At 40.8% G+C, this 25,447-nt stretch overlaps 1 protein-coding gene across 2 annotated transcripts in view; it reads right to left on the bottom strand.

The window, feature by feature from the left end:
* Positions 1–24,374, bottom strand: part of FRMD3 (FERM domain containing 3) — a 129,760-nt gene extending 105,386 nt beyond the window's left edge. Inside the window, exon 1 of one of the 2 annotated variants that reach the window (XM_054284404.1) lies at positions 24,276–24,374. In XM_054284404.1, coding sequence (XP_054140379.1) covers positions 24,276–24,374 — 99 coding nt within the window. The remainder of the gene's footprint in view (positions 1–24,275) is intronic. The other variant, XM_054284413.1, reaches the window with a different exon arrangement.
* Positions 24,375–25,447: the final 1,073 nt, after the last annotated feature.

Genomic DNA, 25,447 nt, shown 5'->3' with positions numbered 1-25,447 from the left:
AGTTTGCTTTTCAGGCATTCTATGGCTCCAAAGAAAGAACATCTGACCAAGTGAAGTTGATAAGGAAACACATAAAGATGATGAAGTCAGAGAAAGCTCTAATGTTTCTACACAAATATAATCTTGTCCTTGTTGCATCAGCAACAAAGCAAGTCCTTAGGGTCCCAGCTGCCCACCTCATGGACCCATAGCCAAAAAGATTCAGGAGCCCCCCAGCTACATACATATTTTGCCCCATAAACAATTACACTGCCTAATACAGGTGTCATGGCAAATTATCCCTATCCTGTGCAGCCCCTCGCCATCATTCCCAAGGAACTCCATCCTTCTCCAAGCTATCAGTGGAGTGCTGTCCTCTGTCTCAAGGCAAGGAACCAGTCATCCCTGCTACCAGCCCAGGCAGCAGAGGCCACCAGGGTGAGATCAATAGCCCTGGTGGCACAGCCACAGCCACCACTGTCACACCTCCGTAGATCTCGAGGCACAAAGGGACGTGTGAAGTGCATGTAGCAATGCTGTGGTTCCTGTTCTTAACACTGCATTGCTAAAAACTTCAGCAAGAACAAAACCTGGGTCCTGCCTCCACCCCAAGAGACAAGACAGCCTTATAAAGAGTGGGTGCGCAGGCGTGTATGAGGAAATGAAAACACTCTCTGCTCAATGACATCAGAGATAGATAAAATCGATTCAAGACCAGAGATGTTAAAGGTCAGAGACTTTAGTTACACATCAGAAGATAATGGGCCAGAAAAGTTTCTGTTTTAAACTATCAAATGGTTCAGGAGCTGAATAATTGAGCTGAAAATTTCAGATAATGGTAGCAGCTTCCAGCCTTCAAGGATTTTCAGAATAATTTTAGTCCACTGCCTCTAAATAAAAAAATAATTAAAAAAAACTAAAACCCTGCCCCTAAAAAAAAAAAAGGCATCTTAAAAATAGAAAACAGATAAATACAATAGAACATGTCCTTTCTGCATATGGCTGAGCCATAGCTCAGTGCAGAATTTCATACACATGTACTATATGTGGTAATACTAGCAGTGGATGTGGGTAATACTAGCAGTCAGTATCACTGCTTGAGGAAGGATAACTTCGCTAAATTATGTTGAATTCCATTAAAAATTAAAAGTTCTCCACAAGTGACACATATACACTTTCTGCTTTTGTCCCCTCAGACTCATACAGTTTCTTTAAAATAAACAAATAAATGCATTGAAAACCACAAATAAATAGGTAAATGTTTTTACAACAAGTAATAAAAAGTACTGATTCCCATTTACCAAAAAACCTTTGCTGATACAAGGACATCTTTGTGATCAGTAATTCAACCTTTAGTATTACTATACAGAATTCAGTGAAGTACTGACCAGGAACCAGAAATAGGTTCATAATAATCCTTTCAATTAATTATGTTTCATGAGAAACTGCATACCCCAAAATGTAAAATAGGTGTTTTTAGAGACTCATGCTTAAATTCACTTTACAACTCTTTCATACAGGCTAAATTAGGTTTATGAAAATGGAAGAAGCTAAAAACTTGATCTTAAATTTCTTACAAAAAACATATTATTAATGGGCTTGATTACTTTTAGTTCAAAAGCAGAGTAAGATTTGTATCTTCAAAAACACTGGCGTCCCATTCCCAGAAAATTATTTATTATTAAAATAAATTTCCAATCTAACACTGTCTCTCTGCTTCAAAGTGCTTTCAAACATCCTTTTGTTGTGATAAAAAGAAAATAATACAAAAATAGGACTGACACACTTTTGTGACCTTTATTTAAATAATATTACCTACATTGAAAGTTCTATTTCAGTAGATGTGAATTCCTGGGACCCTCATATTTGTCTCCTCCTAAGCACAAGAGTGAATTAAGGAAAACACAGCCAACATAGCTTTTCAAATTCTCTTTAAATTGATAATTCTCCCTGTTTCACAGGCCGTGGCAGGAGTGCCCAGAACATGAAGCAGCAGAGCAGCAGAGTCAATGCACATGCCAGCATTCCGAGCCCTGACCGACCCTGCCCCGTGCAAACACTGCCTGCAATCACAGACATTTGCATTTGGAGGCATATTCCAGCCCGCAAGATGAAATGCAAAGGTGGAAATGTTCACAAAAATCCCTCATCAGGCGTAATTTAAAGTAGCAAGGAATGATCTTCAGCTCCAAACTAGTCAGGATTTTTGCTTGCTAATTTTTGTTGGTAAAACCTGAAACCAAACTGGCACTTCAGCCATTACACACATTGAAAACTGTTGGGCAAGTGCATATGATTTAAAATAGAAACCAGGAAACTACTGACACACAAAATAAAAAATCAATTTTAATATTTGCACTTTTTTCCTTTAGATTAGTTGTCTGTATTTGCTAATCTTCAAAATTGTTATCCATTTAACCATGTCATTATATTAAATATACATACCTAATTATTTAAGTAATTAAATATCACCAAGCCTGGGTTCAATATTTCCATTTCCATTTGGAAGACTTCCTAAAGCTAGACATCATTTCTATTTGTGTTCTGTTTTAATGGGATGGGCACTAGAATTCAACTGAAAAGTAAACAAGATAAATGTCTACTAATTAAAATTAAACTATGGCTTGGAAGTGAATTGGAAGTGTGTATTGTCTACAGTACTACTTTCATGTATGTTATTGTGCTTATATCTTTTTCTTATAATTTCTTCAGTTCTTATCAGTTTATGAAATTTGTACAAGACATTGAGGTGAACAATCTGTGTAATTGTTCAAGGAAAAACTATTGTTGTAAATATTGTATATAATATGCTGCAAAAATTATTAAATTATTATTAAAAAGCAGACAGCTTTTCTAGGGTTTGTCATGCTGGAAAGGGTTGGGGTTTTTTTTAATTTGTTGCTATTTAAACAAATACAAATTTTTCATTTTTGTATTTAATTAGGTATTTAATTATTTAATCCTTAATATTGTGCAGGGGAAATGAAGCAAAACAACTATAACAACTATTGATAACACTCTTTTGTGAGAATAGGATGGTTTGTAACTTTTATGTTTTCCTTGATTACAACTCAGAATCAGAGACTGGACTAATATCATCACAGGAAACTCCAGCTTATTATTTGTTTGTATCCAGCTTAAAATCAGCTTTATTGTAGTACATAAAACAAATAACCTCAGCATTCTGAGTGCTTGAATAAGACTGTCTTTGTGAAAACTACATAGCTTTACACAAATTATGTATTTGGCCTGACAGCAGTTCAGGATTCTTGCATAAAATTAACTTTCAAAGCTCATGTGATGCTCATGTGATTTAGGGAGTGAATCCTCAGTTTCCTGAAGAAACATTACTGAAGATGACAGGTGTAACATTTAAATTAGCTATTGTTGATGCTGGAAGTCCAAGACTGTCGGTAGGTCTGTACCAGCAGAGCTGGATACAATATTCCAAACCTCTCTTAACTGCAGCACAGCAAGCTGAGAAACCACTTACAGTATGTTTAAAAAAATGAAGACCACCACCAAAACGAAGTCATGCCTCTGAGAAAATGACCCTCTTCAGTGTAAGCTAACAAAATTGTAAGAATGCACATGTATTTCAGAGCAAGTGCTCTCATGTACTGTTCATGCGCAGAGTCCAGAGTCCGGGCATAATTCAGGAAATAAAGGTCACTCATGTATAGTCCATGTACCTTCAACATATCCTCCACTGTGTTGCTTTCACTGACTGCACTGGAACCACTCCATTCGTTTCCCTCACCCTAATGCACACTGGAGTAGTTTTGCAAAAAGACCTTACCATTTCTCCATACTAGAACTGCTAGATATAAATTTCTGATTCTCACCCTGAGCTTTTGAAGTAATTTGCACCTGAAGACTGATCTATTTCCTGCATCCTTTCCTATGATGTTTTGTATAGAAGATCTGCTTCAAGGGGATGTTGCTAACTGGTTAAACAAACAGAAGTTGTATACGCCTTAATCTAAAATTTAAAAAATTATGCAATCTCTGTGTATTATTCACTGTATGGTTTTGCCTAAAGCTGATGCAAATCATAACCCTATTCCCACAGGAACATACATTAGCTGTAAAGCACTACAAATAACTTCTAACTTCCTTTCAAATCCACTCTGCTAGGAGTTGGACAAGCATAGATCCATCCAATTAGTTACATGTTAATTTAGCTGGAATCAATGTGTTTTAAGGTACCTAAACTTATGTGCCTTTATATTCAAAGACATTGGCTCAATGCATTTTTTGTAGTTAATGAACATGTAATCCGTCATACAGCTTACGTACAACTAATTTTTAAAAAAGCATTTTAAGTACATTAAAATTTAGATTTTCCCTCTCCTACATCTCTGGTATCAGCAGTAAGGAGAGCACTATGTACAGCACTATGTACATTCACTTCTGATTAGCCAATGAAGTTCAGGAGAAATCTGTTGCAAAACAAGAAAACCACTTTCATAAATCAGGTGTACCACATTGAACCTTATACATAATATCTCTGAGTAGTTAATGAATAATGAAGTGAACATTAAAATGGTTTTCCTTCACATATTCATTCAGGAATAGAAAACTGACATAGTGAGTTGGCATTCTTCACCCCACAATCTTAAATCACACTAAACAATCCTTTAAAGACAGCTGTGAAATGTTGATTTAAAAATATTAGGTTATTTATGATTGTTATTTTCTAGCAGGCATTCCTTATATTGCTGTCTTTCAGCACTAACATATAAGCTGATTGTCTCATGCTGAAAGCCTGTTATCTAGTCTAATTTTAACTATTCTAGTTTAGTAAACTAATCTAGTCTAATTCAACTTAAGCTAGTCAAATACCTTATACAAATCAACAGAAACACTTGTTTTTTTTTCTAAATGGAGTCTAATTTTCCCTAATACCTCAAATTTTTTCTCCAAAACAGCAAACTACATTGGAAGTCAATAAGCAGCTCACCTGCACTTGCACCTTATAGAGTGTTCCCTAACACTTTGCTAAACCTCTGAGTTTTTCACACTAAAATTCTCACATTAGAGATGCCAGCCATTTTTGACAGTCAAAAAGTGTAATTCTTTTTAAGAACTGAAAATCATACCTCTTCCAAGGTCAGAGTACATATGATTTGCTGTATTAAAGTATAGCAATTTTTTAGTAATTGAAGTGCTCAATAGATTTGAAACTCACCTTTCAAGCTTGTAGATAATATTAGAGACAACCTCGAAACATGGAAAATATAAATCTAGATGATATCATCCAGAAGACTGTGACCCTGCCAGCACCCAACAGGACAGTAGCAATCAGTCAAAATTTTCCATGCCAAATTCAAAGCAAAGAAGTACTTAAATATCATTTATTAATTGCAAATGGCATTCCACTGCTAAGCTTCCAGAGATTTAATACCTTCTTGTAAGCACACCTAATACACAGCCAGCTTCACAGCCCATGCATCCTTGGCCTGTCAAGGAACACTTTTAAAAACCTCTTTCTTATTCAGTTAATTTTGAAGTATGACAAAGCTCATGCTCTCATAACACACATCTACTTTGTTTCCTAAAATTATATTCTTACTACAAATAATCATTATTCATCCTAACTTCTAAGCACATTAAAGTATAATAAATGAAGATATTATTTCATTATTGTTATTATGTGACTACATTATCCCAATATCATATCCTCTAGCCTGCCAAATGCCATTCTGCTCCACTGGTATCTTTCAAAAAAATCACACAAAGATTTTTTCCATGGTCTCCTGCTTCAGCATATTCCTTTATGTAGTCAAAGTCCCTGGTTCTCATGGGGAACATCAACCACTTTAATGTCTGTGGTAGGAGCAACACAGCAAAGCACAAACAATCTAAGTGGTAGCATGATCGAAAGCATTGATGACAACTTTCTGCTACTGGTGATGGAAGGGCCAACCTGAAAAGCTGGGCTGCTAGACCTTAAACTACATAATAAGGAAGGTCTGGTTGCAGATGTGAAGGCTGTGGCAATCTTCATTTCAGCGACCATAAGATCATGGAATTCTATATTGCTTGAGGACGAAACAGCCCTGGGCTTCAGGAGAGTTTACTTCAGTCTCTTCAGGGAACTTCTTTGAAGAATATCACACGAACATGCTCTGCAGTGAGCAGGATCCTAGAGTATTCAACAATTACTTCCTCTAGGCTCAAGACCAGTGCATGATCAGCAAGGAATTCCTGTCAAAATCCAAACATAGGCAGGAGATTTAAAGGAGGTGAAAACAGGGACAGGTCACCTGGGCCGATTACTGTGATGTTGTCAGAGTGTGTAAAAATGCAACAAGGAAGGCCAAGGTCCATTTGGAATTAATCTGGCCAAGATCATCCAGGATAACAAGAAGGGCTTTTTCCAATACATCAAGAACAAAAAGGAAAGTGTGAGCCTTTTTCTGTGAGGAACAGGAGCCATTGCAACAGAGGCTGCAGAGAAAGCAGAGGTACTGAATGCCACCTTGGCTTCAGTCTTCACTGACAAGACCAGCCCTCAGGAATGCCTGACCCAGGAACAAGGTCTGGAGGAAGACTTTCCTTTTGTTGAGGAAGATTGGCTTAGAGATTGCTTAGGTAAACATGACCTCCACAAGTCCATGTGCCCCAATGGGAGTGATGGGAGTCCCACAAATTCTTGAGGGAGCTGGCAGACACTGTAGCTGGGCTATTCACAATCACTGAAAAATCATGGTGATCAGGAGAGGTGCCTGAGGGCTGAAAGAAAGCAAACATCACTTTGGTCTTCAAAATGGGCAGAAAGGGGGATCCAGGGACCCACTGGACAGTCAGCTTCACCTCAGTCCCTGGAAAGGTGATGGTATGGCTCATCCTGGATACCATCACTGGACATGTGAAAGACAACGTAATAGGGAGTACTGAGCATGGATTAACCAAAAGGAAGTCATGCTTAACCAAACTGATTACCTTCTACAGTGGCACTGTTGGCTGGATGAGGGGAGAGTGGTGAACGTTGTCTACCTGAACTTCAGCAAGGCTCTAGGTACTATGATACCATAAAGGCAGAGTTGGGAATACCATCTTGATGAGTGGATGTGGATTGAGAACCGGCTGTTTGGCAGATCCCAGAAGGTGACACAGTCACAGTGAGCAGGGTCTAGTTGGAGGCCTGTCATAAGTGGTGCCCCCAAGGTTCAATGATTTGGACAGAGACAGAGGCCTCCTCAACAGGTCACTGACAGCACAACGCTGGGAGCAGACACAAGTACCCCAGAGTGCAGCCTCCACAGGATGGAGAGATGGGCAGAGAAGAACTGTCGGAAATTTGACAAGAGCAGTGCAGGGTCCTGCACTGGAGAAAAATAACCCCTGACACCAGCTGGAAAGCAGCTCTGAGGAGAAGGGCCTGCGGTTCCTGGTGGACTGAACCATGAGCCAGCAGTGTGCCCTGGTAGGCAAGAAGGCCAACGGTGTCCTGGGGTGCATTGGCAAGAACATTGCCAGCAGGGTGAGGGAGGTGATCCTGTGATCCTTCCACTCTGCTCAGCCCCGGTGAGGCACATCTGGAGTGCTCTGTCCAGTTCCAGCTCCTCAGTGCCAGAGAGACATGGAGGTCCTGGAGTAAGTTCAGTGGAGGGCCACAAATGCGGTTATCTACAGATAACCTTCACCCCCTGTTCCCTGTTGTAGCTCAGCCTATCAGGTGCCCATCAGGACCCTCTCACTTTAATCCTCCTTGTCTCCTTCCTCATGAGTGAGAGAGGATAACAATCACCTATTCTTCTTAGCTCCCACATTTTTTAGACTTCCAAAACAAGGAGCTGCATTTCCTTCCAGGTCAGACCTTTTGCAGAAAAAAACTGAATGCAAAACATTTCATTATAATGTTCCAATACCCTCTTTTCTTGGCAAAGATGGCAATATGCAGAGACCACCACACCACAGTGTCCTGTGTCATTTCTTCATCTACTGGTGCCCATCTAGGTAACAGTCTCAATTTAAGGACTTGGGCTCAGTACCCTGGCTCAGGGTAATAAGTCAGCTGCATTTGATGATTCAATAATTATTGCCTGCCTTTGTGAACACTGTCCAACCGAACTTATTAACATGTGTTGGCAAAATACATGTTAATACATACATACAGACTGCTATGTTTTCCCTCCAATTTGTCATGAACCAAGAGCACATACAGATTCAAGTACAACTTCTCATCTAAATGTCAGCAAGCTATTTTATTTATATATGTAATATACTATTCCACTCTGTCTGTATCCTTAGACATGACAAGGAAATGCATCTTACTTTGTGTTTGCGTAGCAAAATGGGGTCCTTATCCATGCCTTAGGCTCTGTGGCACTATTGTGATAATGTGATAATGCAGTAAACACTGCTGTCACTGCCCACGGAAATGCACTCCACATGTTTCATTCTGTTTCAAGCTGTCATTTGCATGTTGGCCCTCAGCTTCTTGCATTCATTAGATATACAGAGACAACTGAAGCATGACTGCTAGTTGTCTGGTGTGGCTTTTTTAAATTACAGAAATGAAATAACAGATATTCTTAATGAAAGTTGCTAAAACTTTCACAACATACATTTTTAGTTTAAAATGGCAAATCCTGCAAAAATAAAATTGTAACATCTTAGAGAAAACAAATTACTAGTATGGAGGAAAATTATTATCCGCCCCTTTTGCAAAAAAGAAGAAAAGGGTGACTGATAATCTGTGACAATTCTGGCACTGAGGAACTTTGGACTCTGAAAGAACATGATTCTGCTTTCACCAAATTATAAGCCCCTGAGAGGCTTAGGGTGTGATTTCTGGAAATTCTGAATGTTACCTGTACTGTGCTCTCCATTTGTATTCCCAAATGGTTGTCTTGTAAACAATATCGGAAAATGGAGTGCTTCAGATGATGTGGTGTGCCTGAGGTCTGGCAGTCACACTGCTGTACACAAGGTCATAGCTTGTGAGAATGACAAAGATACAGAAAAGCTTAATGCTCGACATTCCTCAGGGACATAATATCTACCCCACACAGCACAAAAGCAACTTTTTCTATTAAACCCCACCAACTCTGGAGCAGTGACAGTGTAGAAACAGCCTGCATGTCTACTTCTCTCCTGAGCACTTCAGGGGGACACAGTGACCTTGCAAACCTGGGGTATTACAGAGACACTGTGATCAATGCAAGCTTCATCCCCTCTCTCTGCAAAAGGGGAGAGGTGCAGAAGGCAGACCACAAATAAGAATGGTAACTCATTTTTCCACACTACCCATAGCAAAGCACATTCTCATTCATGAGCTCTGCAGAAGACAAGTTCCAGTGCAGTGCAAAACACTCTATCCCACACAGTAACCTGAGGAACTAAATGTTTCTTTTGAAATACAAATCTCAGACAGCATATTCCCACATGAATGTATTCACATGTATAGAGGGCAGAGCATTCTATCTCAGATTTTTGAATTTTATTTCTTGCAGAACTGAGAAAGTGATCCAAATTAAACAGCCATTACAGCCTCTCTCTCAATAGCAGATTTTATCCTTGAAACCTCCTTTAGTCCTTAAAATCTACACCTAGATTTTAGGGGACGAATAGTCCCACTGAAACCATAAAATTTCCTTTTAATAAGTATAGGAAATAAAGTATAGGAAATAAAGTATCCTTTATTTCCCTGAGGGACCGGACCGCCTCAGTCAGCCCATTTCCCAGGCACAGCCCTGGCAATGACCCTGGGTAAATGCAGCCCCACTTTAGGCATTCTGCAATCTCATATTGTAAGCCCATAAAACTGAGCTCAAATACTGCCCAGTCTGGCTAAGCATTCCTATTGTACATGTCTAGTTTTTCACCAACTACTGCTGCTGTGTCCTAAATGCCAAATGCTTCATCAAATCTCCAGACCAAGACCAAGGCAGATGGAAAGCAACAGGCTTTTTGTACTCCACACACTCTCATACCCTTTCAGGGATAAAAGCAGTCACTCAACATACAACTTCACCATTATATCTTGCAACATTTTACTAATTGCCTCACTGTCAGGGAACTCTTGCAGAATTTTCTTTATCAAATTCTCACACCAACTAAGCCAGAGGATGCGCCCAGGGCACAAGAGTCAGAGTTGTAAACACTTTTCATTTACTTAACAGAAAGCATGTTCCATGCCAAATCTGTAGCTGTAGCCCACATCCCTTTTGTAGCCTTCAACATTTCAGGTCTCCCTATACAATGAACGAAATTTGACTACTAGCATATGCTCTTTTACATTTGGGCCACTAATAAGGTGAAGGATGTCATCAATATTACAGCAGATCTGGCGCTGGTTAAAGCAAATCTGTGTAGATGAAGGAACAATCATTAAGGCTTTACAGACACACTTTCCTCCAGAGTGTCTAAAATCCTCCCCACAACCCCTCAAGTGCTGGAGTTCATTTTGATCTCTGATGTAGCTGAAAGATGTGCAAAAGCAGGCACAACATTAATCACAGATGAAGTGCTTGAGAGGGCACTGTTTCGTTTATTCCAGTGAGTGCATAAAATATCTGGCATTCATGAATTGTGTCAGGATGATGTTTACTTTGGACAGAAATATACAATTATCTTGTTCATAAAGCAGAAACCCTTCTCTCAGCAAGACAACTCAACTCATGGTATTTCTGCAAAGAAATACTGCTACAAGAATCCCACTGGACCTTTGGGAGGACAGTACTTTCCCTTTTATTTCCCTTCTTTCTTAAGCATATATTTAGCTGATCTATTTCAGGAATGCATGGGCAAATCTTCACTGTTCAAAATGAGAAAAACAATATCCTGTAGAAGCAGATTCAACTTTAATTACAAAGCAATATCAAATTTGTACAGACACAATAGGGGAACAGAATTTGTTAAACTGGCTTCCCCATGGATTCATAATCTTCCTGTACCATCCAGTCTGCAGGATAAAACACTCAGAATCCTCCTCCAGCAAACGTTTGGGTTACTGCGTAAGCAGGAAATCCTCTGGAGACAGAGAAGGCAGAGGGAGGTTAGAAAATGCAATTTCTTCTGCATCTCTCAGAGAAGTGCCAAACATTATGTAGGGCACAAACCAGCTCTGCATGTTCACCACAATCACAGCTCTTCTTGTCTTCTTTGAGTACTGCAAAGTCAGTGAATCGGGAATTTCAGGAAGAATTTACATGTCACTGTGCCTACCTGCTTGTTCTTTAAAAAAACAGAAACTAGGAGAGCAGTTTAAAATACATTTTGATGCGGTGAACAGAACAAAGAAGTTCTTTTCTCAACAGATTATCTCTGAGACCGAGTGTGAAAACACAGAGTTTTGCTTCAAGGGAAAGAGGTTAATATAAATTATTATATTAATAATTTATACTGAGACAGGCAGCAGGGGAACCACAGAGCTGTCTCTGAGGCTGGAGAGGACATCACCAGCAAAACGAATAACCTGCTTGGGAATGAAGAATAATACATTACTTCTTGGGCCACACCTGTCAACACCTGGTAGAATTTTAGTTGTTCTTGGAATACCACCAAAATACAGCTTGGCTAGACACAAGAAGGACATCAAAATAATTTTTAGAAATTGGTGCCCTCAAAATTACCAAAAGCTCCTCCTGCAAAGGGTGGGGAGGAGAAGAAAGAAAGCAAAGGCAGCTAAATCCACATCTGCATCTTCCCCGTAGTTTTCCAAACAATAAAAGACAAAGCTTTTAAAAACAGGCTAATAGAAAGACATCAAATGCAAGTTCTTCCATTATCAGAATGCAGAATATTTATGGAAAATCTAAAAGGAAAATACAACTTTTCTTAAAGGTTTTGGATTACAATGGTAGGTCTGACCACAAAGAAACAAGAGCATTCACAGAGTAAAAATAGAACAGTGAGAAAGCAGATGTTGGAGCTTTTCAGGACATTCAGATTGTGTCTATTTTTTCAGAACAGAGGTATCCACTGAACTACTTATGACTCATGAAAGAAAACTATGTACCATATCCTGGACATGGTGTGTAAATAAATTCTAGAGTGAACATATGTACACACATAAAAAAGAAACATTAAAATATGTGAATATTCATACCAAATAATATATCAACAGTGCTGACTTATTACAGGAAGAATAGGAGGTATAGTTATCAAAAATTACTTGTTTTCTCATGCTTTGTGAAAGCACCTGCAGGACCTAGAAATATTTCCACTATTTCTGAACAATCCTGGTATCATTCAGGATTTCACATGACAGTGCAAATAAAAAGAATGGGCAAAAATCGCTACTATAAATATTGTAAGTTTTTAACAGTAAAGTTTTTTTAAATCTCATTTTAAAAATGCATAAATACCACTACAGCTTTGGAAAAGATATTTTAAAAATGTGATTGGGTTTGAGAGGGATCAGCAAGCAGACCATGAAAAATAAGATTTTTTTATTTTAAAATCAATTTAAATAAATTAAACTTGTCAGAATAACCTACTTAATGAGCAAGAAGGTGTGGAAATTGAAGTTTTTAAGGTACAACATAGCTACTGCAAAACCTGATTAATATAAAAGAATTGCAAAAAATCCCCATAGAGACAGTTAGGATATTATAAAGGCCTTACAACTGTACAGATTACTATAAGAAAATTATAGGGTGTGCACAAACACACACTACCCTATGCAGACAGTATGTTACAAGAACAATAATATATAACAAGGGAGTCAAGATAATTCACAGAACAAATAAATTCCAAAAGATTACTCAAACAAACAAGCCAACCAAATAAACAAAACAAAACAAAAACAAAAGAAACAAAAAAAAAACACCAAACAAAACAAGAACACCCCAAAAAAAACGCCAGAAAACAATCTCTGCCCAAAATATTGCAAGGAACTTCTAGCCATCCCTGTCCAAAGACTAACTCCAGAGCATTTTCATCATAACAATGATCCAAAAAGGTACTTTGGGGTGAAAAAAGCCAATAGGACACAAGTAAAAAATTATTTACAGAACCTATAACAATTCTTTAAATAGTCCCTGTGAAATAATTACAGGAATTACCAAACTGCAGAATTGTTTATCAACCAATCGGGTTTCTGTTTCCAAGACAGTACAAAGACCTCCACTTCCAAACAAAAAGTAGAAATCACAACCTGGAAGTGCCACAAAGAGAATCTGTGAAAAGGACTGAAAACAATCTGGTGGACTGAAGAAGCAGGTAATGAAAAGGAGGTGTGAATGTCAAGCCAGACGCTGGCCTCAGAAAGAGGGTCTGTGTCTATGCACAGATTTGGTGTCTTTACCCATTTCAGAGAAGGCAGTAATCTGGGAGTTGCTGAAAGGCAGGAGTTAGCAATCAAAACCTCTGTGGCCACAGTGAAGAACTGTAATTCCTGCTTCCCCTTCCTCCCCAGTCCAACCCAGCCTCCTGTAGTTCTTCCTACACTCACAAGATGAATGAGCTCTAACAGAGTCAGGAGAGAGCAAGTTATTTACACAAACCTAGCTGAAACAGAACTCATCCCTTGACACCTGAAAGTACATGTGAATATAGAACAAGGAGGAGAATATATTAGATTAATAAAAATTACCTCAGTGGTTGTGATTGTAGATTTAAAATCTATGTGTTCTTTCACTGGAAAGACTTTCTACATAACAGAATGAAACAAAAATACAGGTGCAAATGTTGGTAAGATGTAACCAATACTGCTCTTTTTGCATTTTATCACATAACAACAGAAATCTCTACACAACCAAAGTCTTTTTCTCTTCCCCACGAGCACAATGGAGACAAGAGGGGTCTCTCTATATATTAAAATAAAGTTGATTTCTGCCTCTGTCTCCTCTACAGACACTAGCCTTGGGCAGTGTGATTTTCCTCATGCCCACATATACCAGCATCCTGCTACCAGAATTTCTCTTCTACAGCATTTTTCCACACTTAAATTAAAACTCAGGCCAGCTGCATAAATTACTTTGTGAGATCTCATCATCACAATATGAATGAAGCATTCCTCCATTATGTTTTCACTGAAATTACACCATAAATTCTTCTGGGCAAGATACAAGCCTCTGATTCTCAAGAAAATAAGAGGATGAAAATTGCTACCTCTTTGGTGCATATCATCCATGCACAAAAAATAACCAGAACTGTTCTGAAACTTTGTGGATTGGTAATTTTCCATTTTGATGTGCCACTCTTCTTGCTTTAATCCCACAAGCCAGCAACATGGTCTGGTTTGGGGACTGACAACTGCTCAACTCTTCTCTGTTCTGGTGGCTGTTAAGTACCAATTGAGAGACCATATGAAAAAACTCCAGAAATCCTGGAAATGTGAGTGGATTCTCCAGTCAAAACAGAAAACCTCCCTGGATATGCACCTAGCAACTGGCAGGGGCTCTTCAAGCTGCTGGAATGATTTTTTCTGAATGGCTGAATCTGCACACTGAATCACTCACAGCACCGTCTGTGAAAGCCTCTGCTGTTTCCTTCCCTTTCCAAGGATGGAGCTAAAGAAAACTCACACAGAGCAGGAGCAAGCAGGGTCAATGTGTGTGGTGCACTCCACCGACTCGCACACTGAATGTTTCAAGATAAATTCTTAAAGTCATTAAAGTTTAGGCTGGCACAGCCTTCTAAACTTAGAAGCACAGCTTCTAAGTTTAACTCATACCCCAGGTAACTGTCCCATCTAACACAAGAGTAGCTATCGTCCTCTGACTGTGCAGTATTTATCTTTGTTTCTTAATTTTAAATTAATAGGGTGAATGTGAAAGATCTGCTGACTGCCTTTTGTTCTGAAAAGCAAAAATAAATAGGATTAGAAATATGTTCTGTAGCATTTCTGTGCCATGCATAGCACTCCACTCCACTCTCATCTGCATTTTCGCAAGTACTCTTCAAATAAAGAAACAGCCATGTCTCATTGATCGCTCTTCTATAGGGCTTGGAGATTGTGTCCATAAAAATGAGAACAGAAAACCATTGACTGAAGTTGTGCAGAATACTTTTGTATTAGACTCTGCTGCTAAGAGCACTCAAGTGAAACAGCACACACATACACCCTCCACACTACCCAGGAAAATCAAGACTGTCATCACAGAACATATTACAGGTACAAATCCAAGATTACAGCCACATATTCTAAATGCTGATGTTTTGAAAGTACCTGCTAAAACCAGTGTGACTCCTGGTTTAGCCACCAAAAACCACTGAAGATCCTCTTCACAATTTTTCAGATTTTCCACTTAAAATGAAAGTGCCATGAACATAGCTACTATTTCACACGATTTAGTATCAAACCATAAAATACATCTTCAGTCGTTAAAAAAAAAAATCTCTTTTTTTCTTTCTTTTTCTTCCTTTTTAAAAATGGAGATTGCATCTATACTAAGACTACTAAAACCCTCCAAGCATTTTGGAGTGTTGAAATCCACCACCCATGTCAGGCAAACTGCTGGGACACAACAGTACTGTTTCTCCAAATTAGCATTCTTGCTGACTAGTTCCCAGGTAATGATTGGTAGACAGGAGAGTCCAGGAACCATTCCCAAAAATCAGTGCACATATAGACACTCCGTTTTGGAAACAAAAGTGTTTGACTAGTCTCTGCATCTGGAAAAAAAAGAAGTACACACCATTGCAAGTCTGAACTTCATGCATCAATATCTTCACAATTTCACCTTACTTATGTTTAATAAATTATTATGTCCTGTTGTAAATTTTCTGACACTGTCTGGGTTTGGAACATGAGGGTATTGTGTGTTTGTTTTAATTTTGTAATACCATTTCTTTTTAGTTTTCTGTTATGTGAAAAATTGTGAAAAGTGGGCATACAGACTGATGGCATGAAAAAGGTTTTACATGGTGTTGTCAGAAGTTCCAAAGTTATCTTTGCAACATTGCCCTTTTACAGCAAGTTTAAATATTATAACATCGAGAAAAAATTGGTCAGATGGAAATTATCTTGGTTTGTGTTCTTTAAGCACAGTTCTAATCAAAAGGGAGTTGCTATGGGGAAAATATCATTGTGAGATAATGTATTTGAAAGGAGAAAAATTTGTCTTCAATAGAAATAATTTACTTCTTCCTGGGGTTCAAGTAAACAAGGGAAAAATAACTTTATTTTTAATGAAGGTGTTGACTCACTTAACATATTTTCCAAAGGGAGCATTTAAAGAGCAATGATTTTGCAGCCACTCAATACTTATGTATCTTACTGCAATTATTTTGAATCATCAGATTTCCAACTATTGCAGGAGTTATTTCCATTTGTGAACACTTCTGCTGAAAAAGAACTTAAGGTATATGGCCCTTTACCTTCTCATTTCTGACTGTGAACAGCCTTGAGAAATTTTATTTGTTTTCTAACCATATATGGATTGATATGATACATTTCCTATCAAGTTTCCAGAGGGGAAATTTTCCTCTAAATAGAACAGTACTAGATCATCAGTGTGTATTTCCCATAAGCAGAAGCCACAAATATGATGATTACTGCTCACACTCGGCTAACAACTGCCATAGAACAACGCCGGTCTTGAAATTGTAAGCACACTGAAACGGCCAGAGGTGGTTGTCAACACACCTCCACCAAAAACGTGTTAGACCCTGAAAAGAGGAAAAGAGAAGCACTTTTAGGAATTGAATGCCTGTAGCTGGGAAAGATAACATAAACTGACAGAGAAGTGAAAAAAGAAAAGTGTGATGTTGCTTGAAAAGTGTGATATTATTGTTGTTGTTATGATTATCATAATCATTATTACAATAATTATTATTATTTCATGCCAGAAAGAAGACTTAATATTAAATTGCTGAATTATTAAAACTATGTTTTCACTATCAGACAAGGAATTAAAAACACAGTGAAAAGAAGGAACAAAAATGTGACTTGTAAGGTCTAGAATGGGTCTGTCAGAAAACAAGGCTAGGGAGAAAAATGAGCAGTATTTAAGCAATCAAAAATAAAGGAACAGACAAGAAAACTAAGCTAAAGGAAGAACTCTAAGGAGATATATTCTATATGCAGCAGGGAAAGGCGCAGCCAAAGTCGTATGCTGACAGCTTGACTTTAACAGGACAAGGAGAGAAGGATTATCTGGACGTTATGAACATTGCTAACAGGTTGACATTATTCCCTCTCTAGGGAATGGAGGGGAAGTGCAAAAAGAGAGAGAGAACGACAAGAAGATGGAGAGCCATTTCAGTATGTTTGATTTAATAAGCCAAAATACTCAGAAGAACAAGAACCTGTGCTACAGAAAACAAGTATTTTATCACAGAGATAATTACTTTCCAGTCTTCTAACCCACCTGGTTGTTTTTGAGGAGGAAGAGAAAAATCAGCTGTCATTTTTCCCATTCTTTAACCTAAGTGTTTAGAACTTGAGTTTTTACTATAATATTACAGGGGACCAGTGAAAACCATTCAGACTCTCTCTCACCTTGCCATAGGAAAGGCATTAATATCTCCTTTTCTTAAAGCTCAAAGTTCAGGAGCATTGATACACACTGTAAAATAACTTCTAACCTCTACAGGAAATCCAAGCTACAAAAATACAACCAAAACATGAAAATACATTACTTCCTCACAAATAAATTATTTTGGCTACTTAATTCTGCCACATTATTTCTTCTTGGCTGCCTCATCTGTTCAATCTGTATCAGTGCACTGGAGATGCTTATGTAGACTAGGGCGTCTCAAGGTACAAGAAAACCTTGGGGTGAGGTGCAAAAAGACCTTTCAAAACAAAAAAGTGCATGAAGTTCCTGCAAAGCATTCTGTATCTCACAGGAGCCACTTTTCTACACACAGGATCAAAATTATGATTTGCAGTTCACAGATATAAGCAGTGCTGCATTGTGCTTAAAGATTTTTCAATTGCCTTTTATTCTTATTTCAGCTCTACCTCTACTGTTCAGATAGTGTTCAAACATGCCTGACCATAATGAATGTAAAATCTTTATACAAAGCTGAAAGGAAAATGAAAGGAGGGTAAAAGTGAAAAGACTATACTTTATATTAAGTTACTTATCACCTAAATTGTTTCTTTTTACTGAAACATACTTTCATCTTAACCACGGACTGGGTAAGTCTTTAAGTACAGATTCCTTTATTTACTAGCAATCACACTATGAATTGCAATGTCAATCACAACACAAAGTAAACAGGCAGTTAAAAATTAAAGGCAAGATTATGGTCTTAGGACAGGAAATTTTTAGATTTTGGTCATTAATCAGATGGCATGAGATTGTGGGGAAAAAAAATCATCATTAATAAGCTTTAACCAACAGTAAAGCTGTTCATCTGCAGTTTAGTATATGTTGGATAAAATCCTATGTAAACCAGCTTTGTGAGTATTTTCACTTAAAAAATAGCAAGAGAGAACAACAGAGTTTATGAATTGTTAGTAATATGGCAATATTACACATAGGTATGCACCTTTTCTTTATAAGAGACAAGGAAACTAATGTTAAGCAAGTACCAAGTTTCAGGAACACATATTAAAACCTATCAAGAGAATTAATTTCTTATTTTTAATGAAAAACTGCCAACACCCAAGTAATCTTCTAGCACCACACTCTGTTCCTGTTTCCTTTTCAGTCTTGGAAGAAGCTAAGAGCACATCTTTAAGAATTATTAATGTATAAAAACAAAAAACAAATTCCAACACATGCAATTACAACAGCAATAGCTTTAACCCATAGGTGTAGCTTCATTAGAGAGTGTTCTCATGTACAACTCTCACCAAGAGTACCCCCTGTAACTGTACAATTAGAGGCTCAAACATGAAGACAGGAATACAAGCCCTAGTGAGCAGTTTCTAAAATGTGTCAACAGAACACAGAGAATAATTCTTCCTAACCTGCATCTCCTTCCTTATCTCATCTTACTATTTTGAACCACTGTAGTATCAATCCAGCAGCTCAAGGCGCTTGCTGGTTACGCTTCTGACATCTCTTACAGGATAAATATAAATTCACTAAGTCTCCTGCCTTCTGTCTACATAATCCCTTAACCTCTCCCTTTCCACAGCTATGATTTGCTGCCTTTTTCACATCTCTGGCCTCTCCACTATTTTCATTCTGCCTTCCCTTTTCATGCTGCCTTCCCTTTCCCACTTATTTTTTTTTAACTCATTGACATTCAGCATACCTTCACAGTGAGACTTGTGGTAACTGCTCTTTTACTTCACAGCCTGCTTCAGCATGTTGCTTTGGGGTTTACATTTTATTGAGGGATGGGAATTTTAAATAGTGTTATCTGGTTAGCAGATTTCTATTAAATTTAGCATTTGCCTGTAAGACACAGACCAAGCAGATAATATTAATCAAGTAGACAACTTTTCAGTGGTCAATGTGCTACAAAAAGAACTAGACGGAACAGTGTATGTCACATTTAAAAGAAAATTAGAAAAAAAAAAAAAGAGTCAAGCAAATAAATTATTAGCTGAAGTACAGGCAGCACAGAAGCTGCTCCCAAAATTAGATTAGCAAAGCACAAGACCATTCTACATTATTGAGCTATCAGCAGCAGAAGGAAGTGAGCTTTCTCAGATTATATCACCTTCATTTTAAATTCTGCAAAAAATGTTAAAAGGTCTAAGAACAGAACATGAGTAAATCAAAGCTTTATTCTGCTATATTTTCTCCCTGATTCCTAAACCACTTTTTAAAAATAACATTTTCTCCTTGTTCAAATCTGGACACACATAGAAATTCAAGCTTTTTCTTTGAAGCAACAATCAAATCACTATTTAGATACAATTAAAAAAAAAACAGTATTGTAGCCAAATTATATTTTTGGGAATATCAAAACAGATTTCTGTACAGGAAAGGTCATTCAAAGCAAAACCTGTGACATTTAAAAGGCCCCATTACAACACAATATTACACATGTGCTGGGGCACAAGAAGACCCAGTCATGCAGTATTTCTACAAATAAACACACAGACAACAAAGTTCATCTTTCAATAATAAGCTCCAAATGAGAGGAAAAGCTTCAGTCGTGCCAAACTTATCTCCGGTTGCACACAGCTGAACCTGAAAATCTCAAGGAGTAGAGAAAACTTGAATTAAGGAGTGAGCAAGTGGCACGGGTTAAACCAAGACTTGGTCTAGGCTATTACCACTAAAAGGCTAAATTGTTGAATTTAGTTATTGCTTGAAGTCAGCAAAACTGGAAGTTTTTACCCATTATGTCATTGAGTCAGAAGAGAAGTATCTCATTAATACCTCCAGAAAGGAGGTCTTCTTGCTGCTCCAGACTCATTTCCAATAGTTTTGAAGACCTGCTTCCCCCATTGCCCTCTTTCAAACCTTGGTTCTGTGCTTTATCAGGCAGGCTGCACAAGCAGGTCACCTCTTTCTCTTGCAAATGGAAACAGACAGTGGCCACTGGCCCTTCAGGCTGTTTTTCATAACCTCTCTATTTCAGCTGTGCCGCAGCCACTTCACCGTACTGCTGCTATAAGACTGTCTGACTACAGGTTATAGAGACAAACAAAAATCAAACAAACACAAAAACCTTCACATGGGAAAATAAACATCACCATAAGAATTAGTTAGGTGTTCCTCGGGTCCCAGCCCATTCTTGTGTCTGTCACCACTTCATCTGTTTTGCAGTCACAAAGTCTCTCAGATGAGGAGGACAGCACATTGAGTCTCGACCTTTGAGATGCAAACCTAGCCTTGAGCAACTTGGTGACCCACATGGCAGCTGCACAACTCGATAACTAGTTGGCTGGAGTCTAAAAATGCATGATTCATTTCTGATTCTCTGATTCTCCCCACACTGCACCATATGCTGTCACTAGACTATTTGCTAAAAAAATGTAATTTCCAAAAGCAAACTTTATTAGCTTGGTCGCCCGATGAAACACTACTTTAAAAGAACTTTAATAATAAAAGAAACATGTATTTTCTTTTCCTACCTAAACACCGAAATTTACAGAAGAAGGAAAAAAATACACACGTGTGCATATGCAGCTTTTAAGTATATCTCCTCCCACTTATTTTTCCTAAAACAAATACCCAGTGTTATAGACGAGTAACATACAATTCTTGTTGTATATTTTGTAGAGCCAAAGATCTACAGTGCATCTGAAAATTAGCATACACCTCTGCCCAGAAGTGGTACCAGGTTCCTGTGATACTAATCTACATGTACAAGCCAACTGCTGGAAAGACATACTTGAAAAAGTAGGGTTTCATAAAACTTGGTGTGCTAAACTGTATCAAATCATACCTATACACCTCATCATCTAGACTAGCTACATATCTCCCCTCCCTTTTCCCTGAACAGCAAGAATTTCAGTCATCACATTCCTTACTGCATCCTGTGTCCTTAGGAGACTCTGATGGCATTTCTTAGTGTTGTAGAATTAGGATTTCTCATCCTCTTAATGACAAAAACACAGCTGTCCATCATGTTCCAGCCAGCACAACCCTGGCATCTCTACTGTTAACCCAGCAGCACATCATCTGGGCCATTTTGTCCCAGTGAACATGCATCAATATGCACATATAGATCTAACTGGCACATGGGAGTTCCTTTCATTAAAAAAAAAAAAATTAGTATTGCTAAAGCTCCTAGCAAGTTTTGTCCACACTATGAAGTTCAAATACAGGTCTGACAAAGAGACTAAAGACAAAAAGTTGAGTGGTTTGGGATTCATTAATTCATTCTAGTGTCTAAAAAGCTATGTGCACACAGAAGGATAAAGAAACAATCTGAGCTAGTCTGACATTTTAAATGCTTTTGTCAGTGTACAGACACAGGAAAACAAGTTCTAAATGAGATTATAACAGAATTCAATCTTCAGAATTATCCTTAGAAATCTAATAGTTAAAATATTTTCAACAGTGATTTTTCTCTTGCCTGCAGAATGAGCCACAACAACGCAATACCATACAACTTGTTCTGAGCTCATTGCTCCACCTTGCCTAATACAACACCTAAAGTGTTAAAGTAACTATTTTTCTACTCTGTAGACATTGAAGGGAATACTCTCAGCATATGTAAATCTATTGAATACTTCAAGCCCAAAGAACTGTCATAACATCGTCTCAGAATCTGACCTTAAATTTATGATTGTTTAAAGAGACTAATTTTTAAAGATGCCAAATAAGTTCTGCAAAGCTTCCATTAACTTCAAGAAAAGACTCTGAAGGCCATGCTGCTTCTTATTCAATAAATCTTATAACCATACTCTTCACTAATGAGAGCACTAGAATGATACACATACAAAATGTTTTCAGTGATTTCTTGTTACTTCCAGGTCACACGCCGTTCAAGAGTAACTAGTAGGCAACCACGGACTGGGAGAGGAGCGTGTGTGGAGCAGCCTGCCAAAGGGCTCTGGGGGTGCTGGCGGGCAGCAGCTCAGGGTGAGCCAGCAGTGTGTGCCCGGGCAGCCAGGAGGGCAAACCCCATCCCGGGGGGCAGCAGACACAGCATCACCAGCTGGGATTGGGATCATCCTGCCGGATTCGGCCCTGGTGCCCTCACCCTGAGTCCTGTGTGCAGGGCTGGGCCCCACGCTCTGAGAAGGGTGGGAAGGAGGTCCTGGAATGGTCCGGAGGAGGACAACAGAGCTGGTGGAAGGGCTGGAAGGCACATCCTATGAGGAGGGGCTGAGGGCTCTGGGTCTGTCTGGGCTGGAGAGAAGGAGGCTCAGGGGTGACCTCATTGCTCTGTACAGCTCCCTGGGCAGGGGACCTGGAGAGGGAATGCTGCTGTGTTCCTGGCATCCAGCAACATGGAACAGGAATGGCTCAAAGCTGCATCAGGGGAGGTTCAGACTGGATATCAGCAAACTTTTCTTTACCAAGAGGATGGTCAAACACTAGAGCAAGCTTCCTGGAACTGATGCCTTAAAAAGAGACACTTGGGCAATGCTCTCGGTAACAGGCTTTATGTTCTGGTCAGCCCCAGAGAAGTCAGGCAATTGGACTAGGGGATTGTTTTAGGTCCTTTTCAACCGGAACTATCTTACTCTATTCTGTGTTAAATAGCTCTGTTAGAACTAACAAAAACATAGTTTGGTCCCAGCAAAAATGAATCTTGCATTTCATGGCACTTGGAGTTTTTCAGCCATAATGGTCTTAGTATAAGATTACCAACTCGATTTAAAGATGTAGTTTTTTCTGTCAGAGAAACAGAAATACCAACTGTGAGTGACAAACAACTTCCTAAAAGGCCACTCACATCTTCTGATCTGGATGCCAAGTTCGTCTCTGTTATTCTGTGAACACTGTGGAAATTTCAGAGGGTAACTTGATTTTCATGCTTGCCGTTAAATCTGTAAGAATCTCTACGTCTTCCATAGTGTAACCAGAGTTACAGTTCCTGTCAGAACAACTGAAATACCCCTGCTTTCATGCATTACAAACATTGCTGCTACACCACAAAGGCACAGACTCCTCAGTGTTTGCATCTATCCTTAATACTTGAAGGAAGAAAGAGGGACTAAGTAATTAGGAAGAAGCACTTCGGCGAAGTTGTTTTTTGTTGGTTTTTCCCCCCCCCCCCCCAACCACACAGCAACTACTATCACTGAAAAGCCTGCTCCAAGTTATCTTTTGTCTTAGATGAAGAGAAAGAGGGGGCAGAGCTTCATTTTGAACTCTGCCCGCTATCTCCGTAACGGCGGTTCCCGACACCGCACGCCGCGGGCCTTGCTTCCAGGGCAGGGCTTTCCCGGTGTCGGAGAGCGAGTCCTCCCGCACATCGGCTCCGCAGCCTGCGCTGCCGTGCGGGCGCCCCGTTACCCCCGCGGGACGGGGATGTGGCCGCCGGGGTTTCCCTGCTCGCCCAGGCCACCGCAGCCCAGAGCGCTGCTCCCGCCCGCGGGGACGCTGTGCCGGGAGCGCCGGAGCCCGACGGATCCCGCGGCTCCGGCAGCGGCCGGGCGGGCTCCGCGCCGTGCAGCGCATCGCCGTGGCGCAGCACCGGGAGCCGGCGGAGCAGCCGTGGAGCCGCCCCGCAGGTGCGCGGAGCCCCCGCCGAGAACGGGGCGTGCGGGGAGCGGAGCTCCCGCCGCGGCCGCGCCGCGCCGAGCCCAGCCCAGTCCAGCGCAGCCGAGCCCAGTCCAGCCCAGCCGACACGAGCCCAGCCGAGCCCAGCCGAGCCGAGCCCAGCCCAGCCCAGCCGAGCCCAGCCGCGCCGAGCCCAGCCCAGTCCAGCCCAGCCGAGCCCAGCCCAGCGCAGCCGAGCCCAGCCCAGCCCAGCCGAGCCGAGCCCAGCCCAGCCAGCCGAGCCGCCGCCCGGGCCCTGCGACCCACGAGCCGCCGCCCCCCGAGCCGCCCCGCCGCCGCCGCCCCTTTCCGCGCCGGCACCTGGATGTGGCAGGAGATCTCGGAGTCGTCCAGCAGCCGCACGGTGCATTTCATCTCCGCGCTCAGCGACCTGATGCTGGAGCTCCGGAACCGGATCATCCCGGCAGCCCGCCCGCCGCTGCCGCCCCGCAGGCAGCCGCAGGGGGCCAGCCTGCAGAGGCGCCCGGCCGACCACGGCACGGCACGGCGCGGCGCGGCACGGCGCTGCACGGCGCCACACGGCGCGGAGAGGCGCGGCGGCAGCGCCACCCCTCAGCCCCGCGGCGGTCCGCCGCCGCCCGCCATCCGCCCGCCCGCCGCGGCTCGGGCCGCCGCTGCGTCAGGATGCGCTCCGCTGGCCGGCCTCAGCATCCTCCTGCGCCCGCCCCCGGCACGGCTTGGCACGGCACGGCACGGCCCGCGGGGGCACCTCTCCGCCCTCACCTGCTCCTCCCGCTTCTCCGCCCCACTGGTCCCCGCCGGGTGCCCTGCGCGGCTCCGTTCCTGTCGGGCTGGCAGCGCCCAGGGGGAAATGGACAGCGCGATCGTTTGTCTTCGCCACCACGGGCGTGCCTCGCCTGGTTTTGAGCCCACCTGGGCGACTGGTGCTCGCGTGGGAATGCCCGATGCCCTGCAAACGGGGACAGCCCCCAGGCTGCCGGCGGGGAGCGGAGTCCCCAGGCTGGCTGGCCGCCCATGCCTCCGGCGTATCCCAACACAGCCCGAGGCAGGAGGAGAAGCCTGTGGAATACATATAGTCATGTAAAGAAACCTCACCAAAGATGAGTGTACCCTAATGAAACAGAAGAAAACAGAATACAACTTACTGTAAGAGTGCAAGCCTTGGAAACTTGTTTCCTCAGGGAAAAAAAAAATACCCATTAGGGAACAGCAGTCATACCCCATTTGTTGTCTAAGTGGGAAAGAAAATAAAACATCCAGTGGTTTCACTGTTATGTTCTGCATCACAAAAGGGTGTGTAAAACTTTTGTGTAAAACCTTGCTGGCAGAAAGCAAGCATCAAACTTAACCAGCCTTGAAACAGGCATCAATACTGTGTTAAAAAATTAGCACTTGCCTTTGAAATATGAAATGAAAAACAGCCAGGGCAAATGTGACATGACTGGAAGTTTTTACAAATATAAAAGAAGCACTGACAATCACACATTTCAGTTATTATTGCCCAGTTGTCT

This window comes from Melozone crissalis, unplaced genomic scaffold (assembly GCF_028551555.1).
Source record: "Melozone crissalis strain CALT ecotype California unplaced genomic scaffold, PUWL_Pcris_2 ptg000005l_1, whole genome shotgun sequence".
Taxonomy (NCBI): Eukaryota; Metazoa; Chordata; class Aves; order Passeriformes; family Passerellidae; genus Melozone; species Melozone crissalis.
Note: the sequence above shows the minus strand (reverse complement) of the source record. Positions and strands in the feature narration are given on the sequence as shown.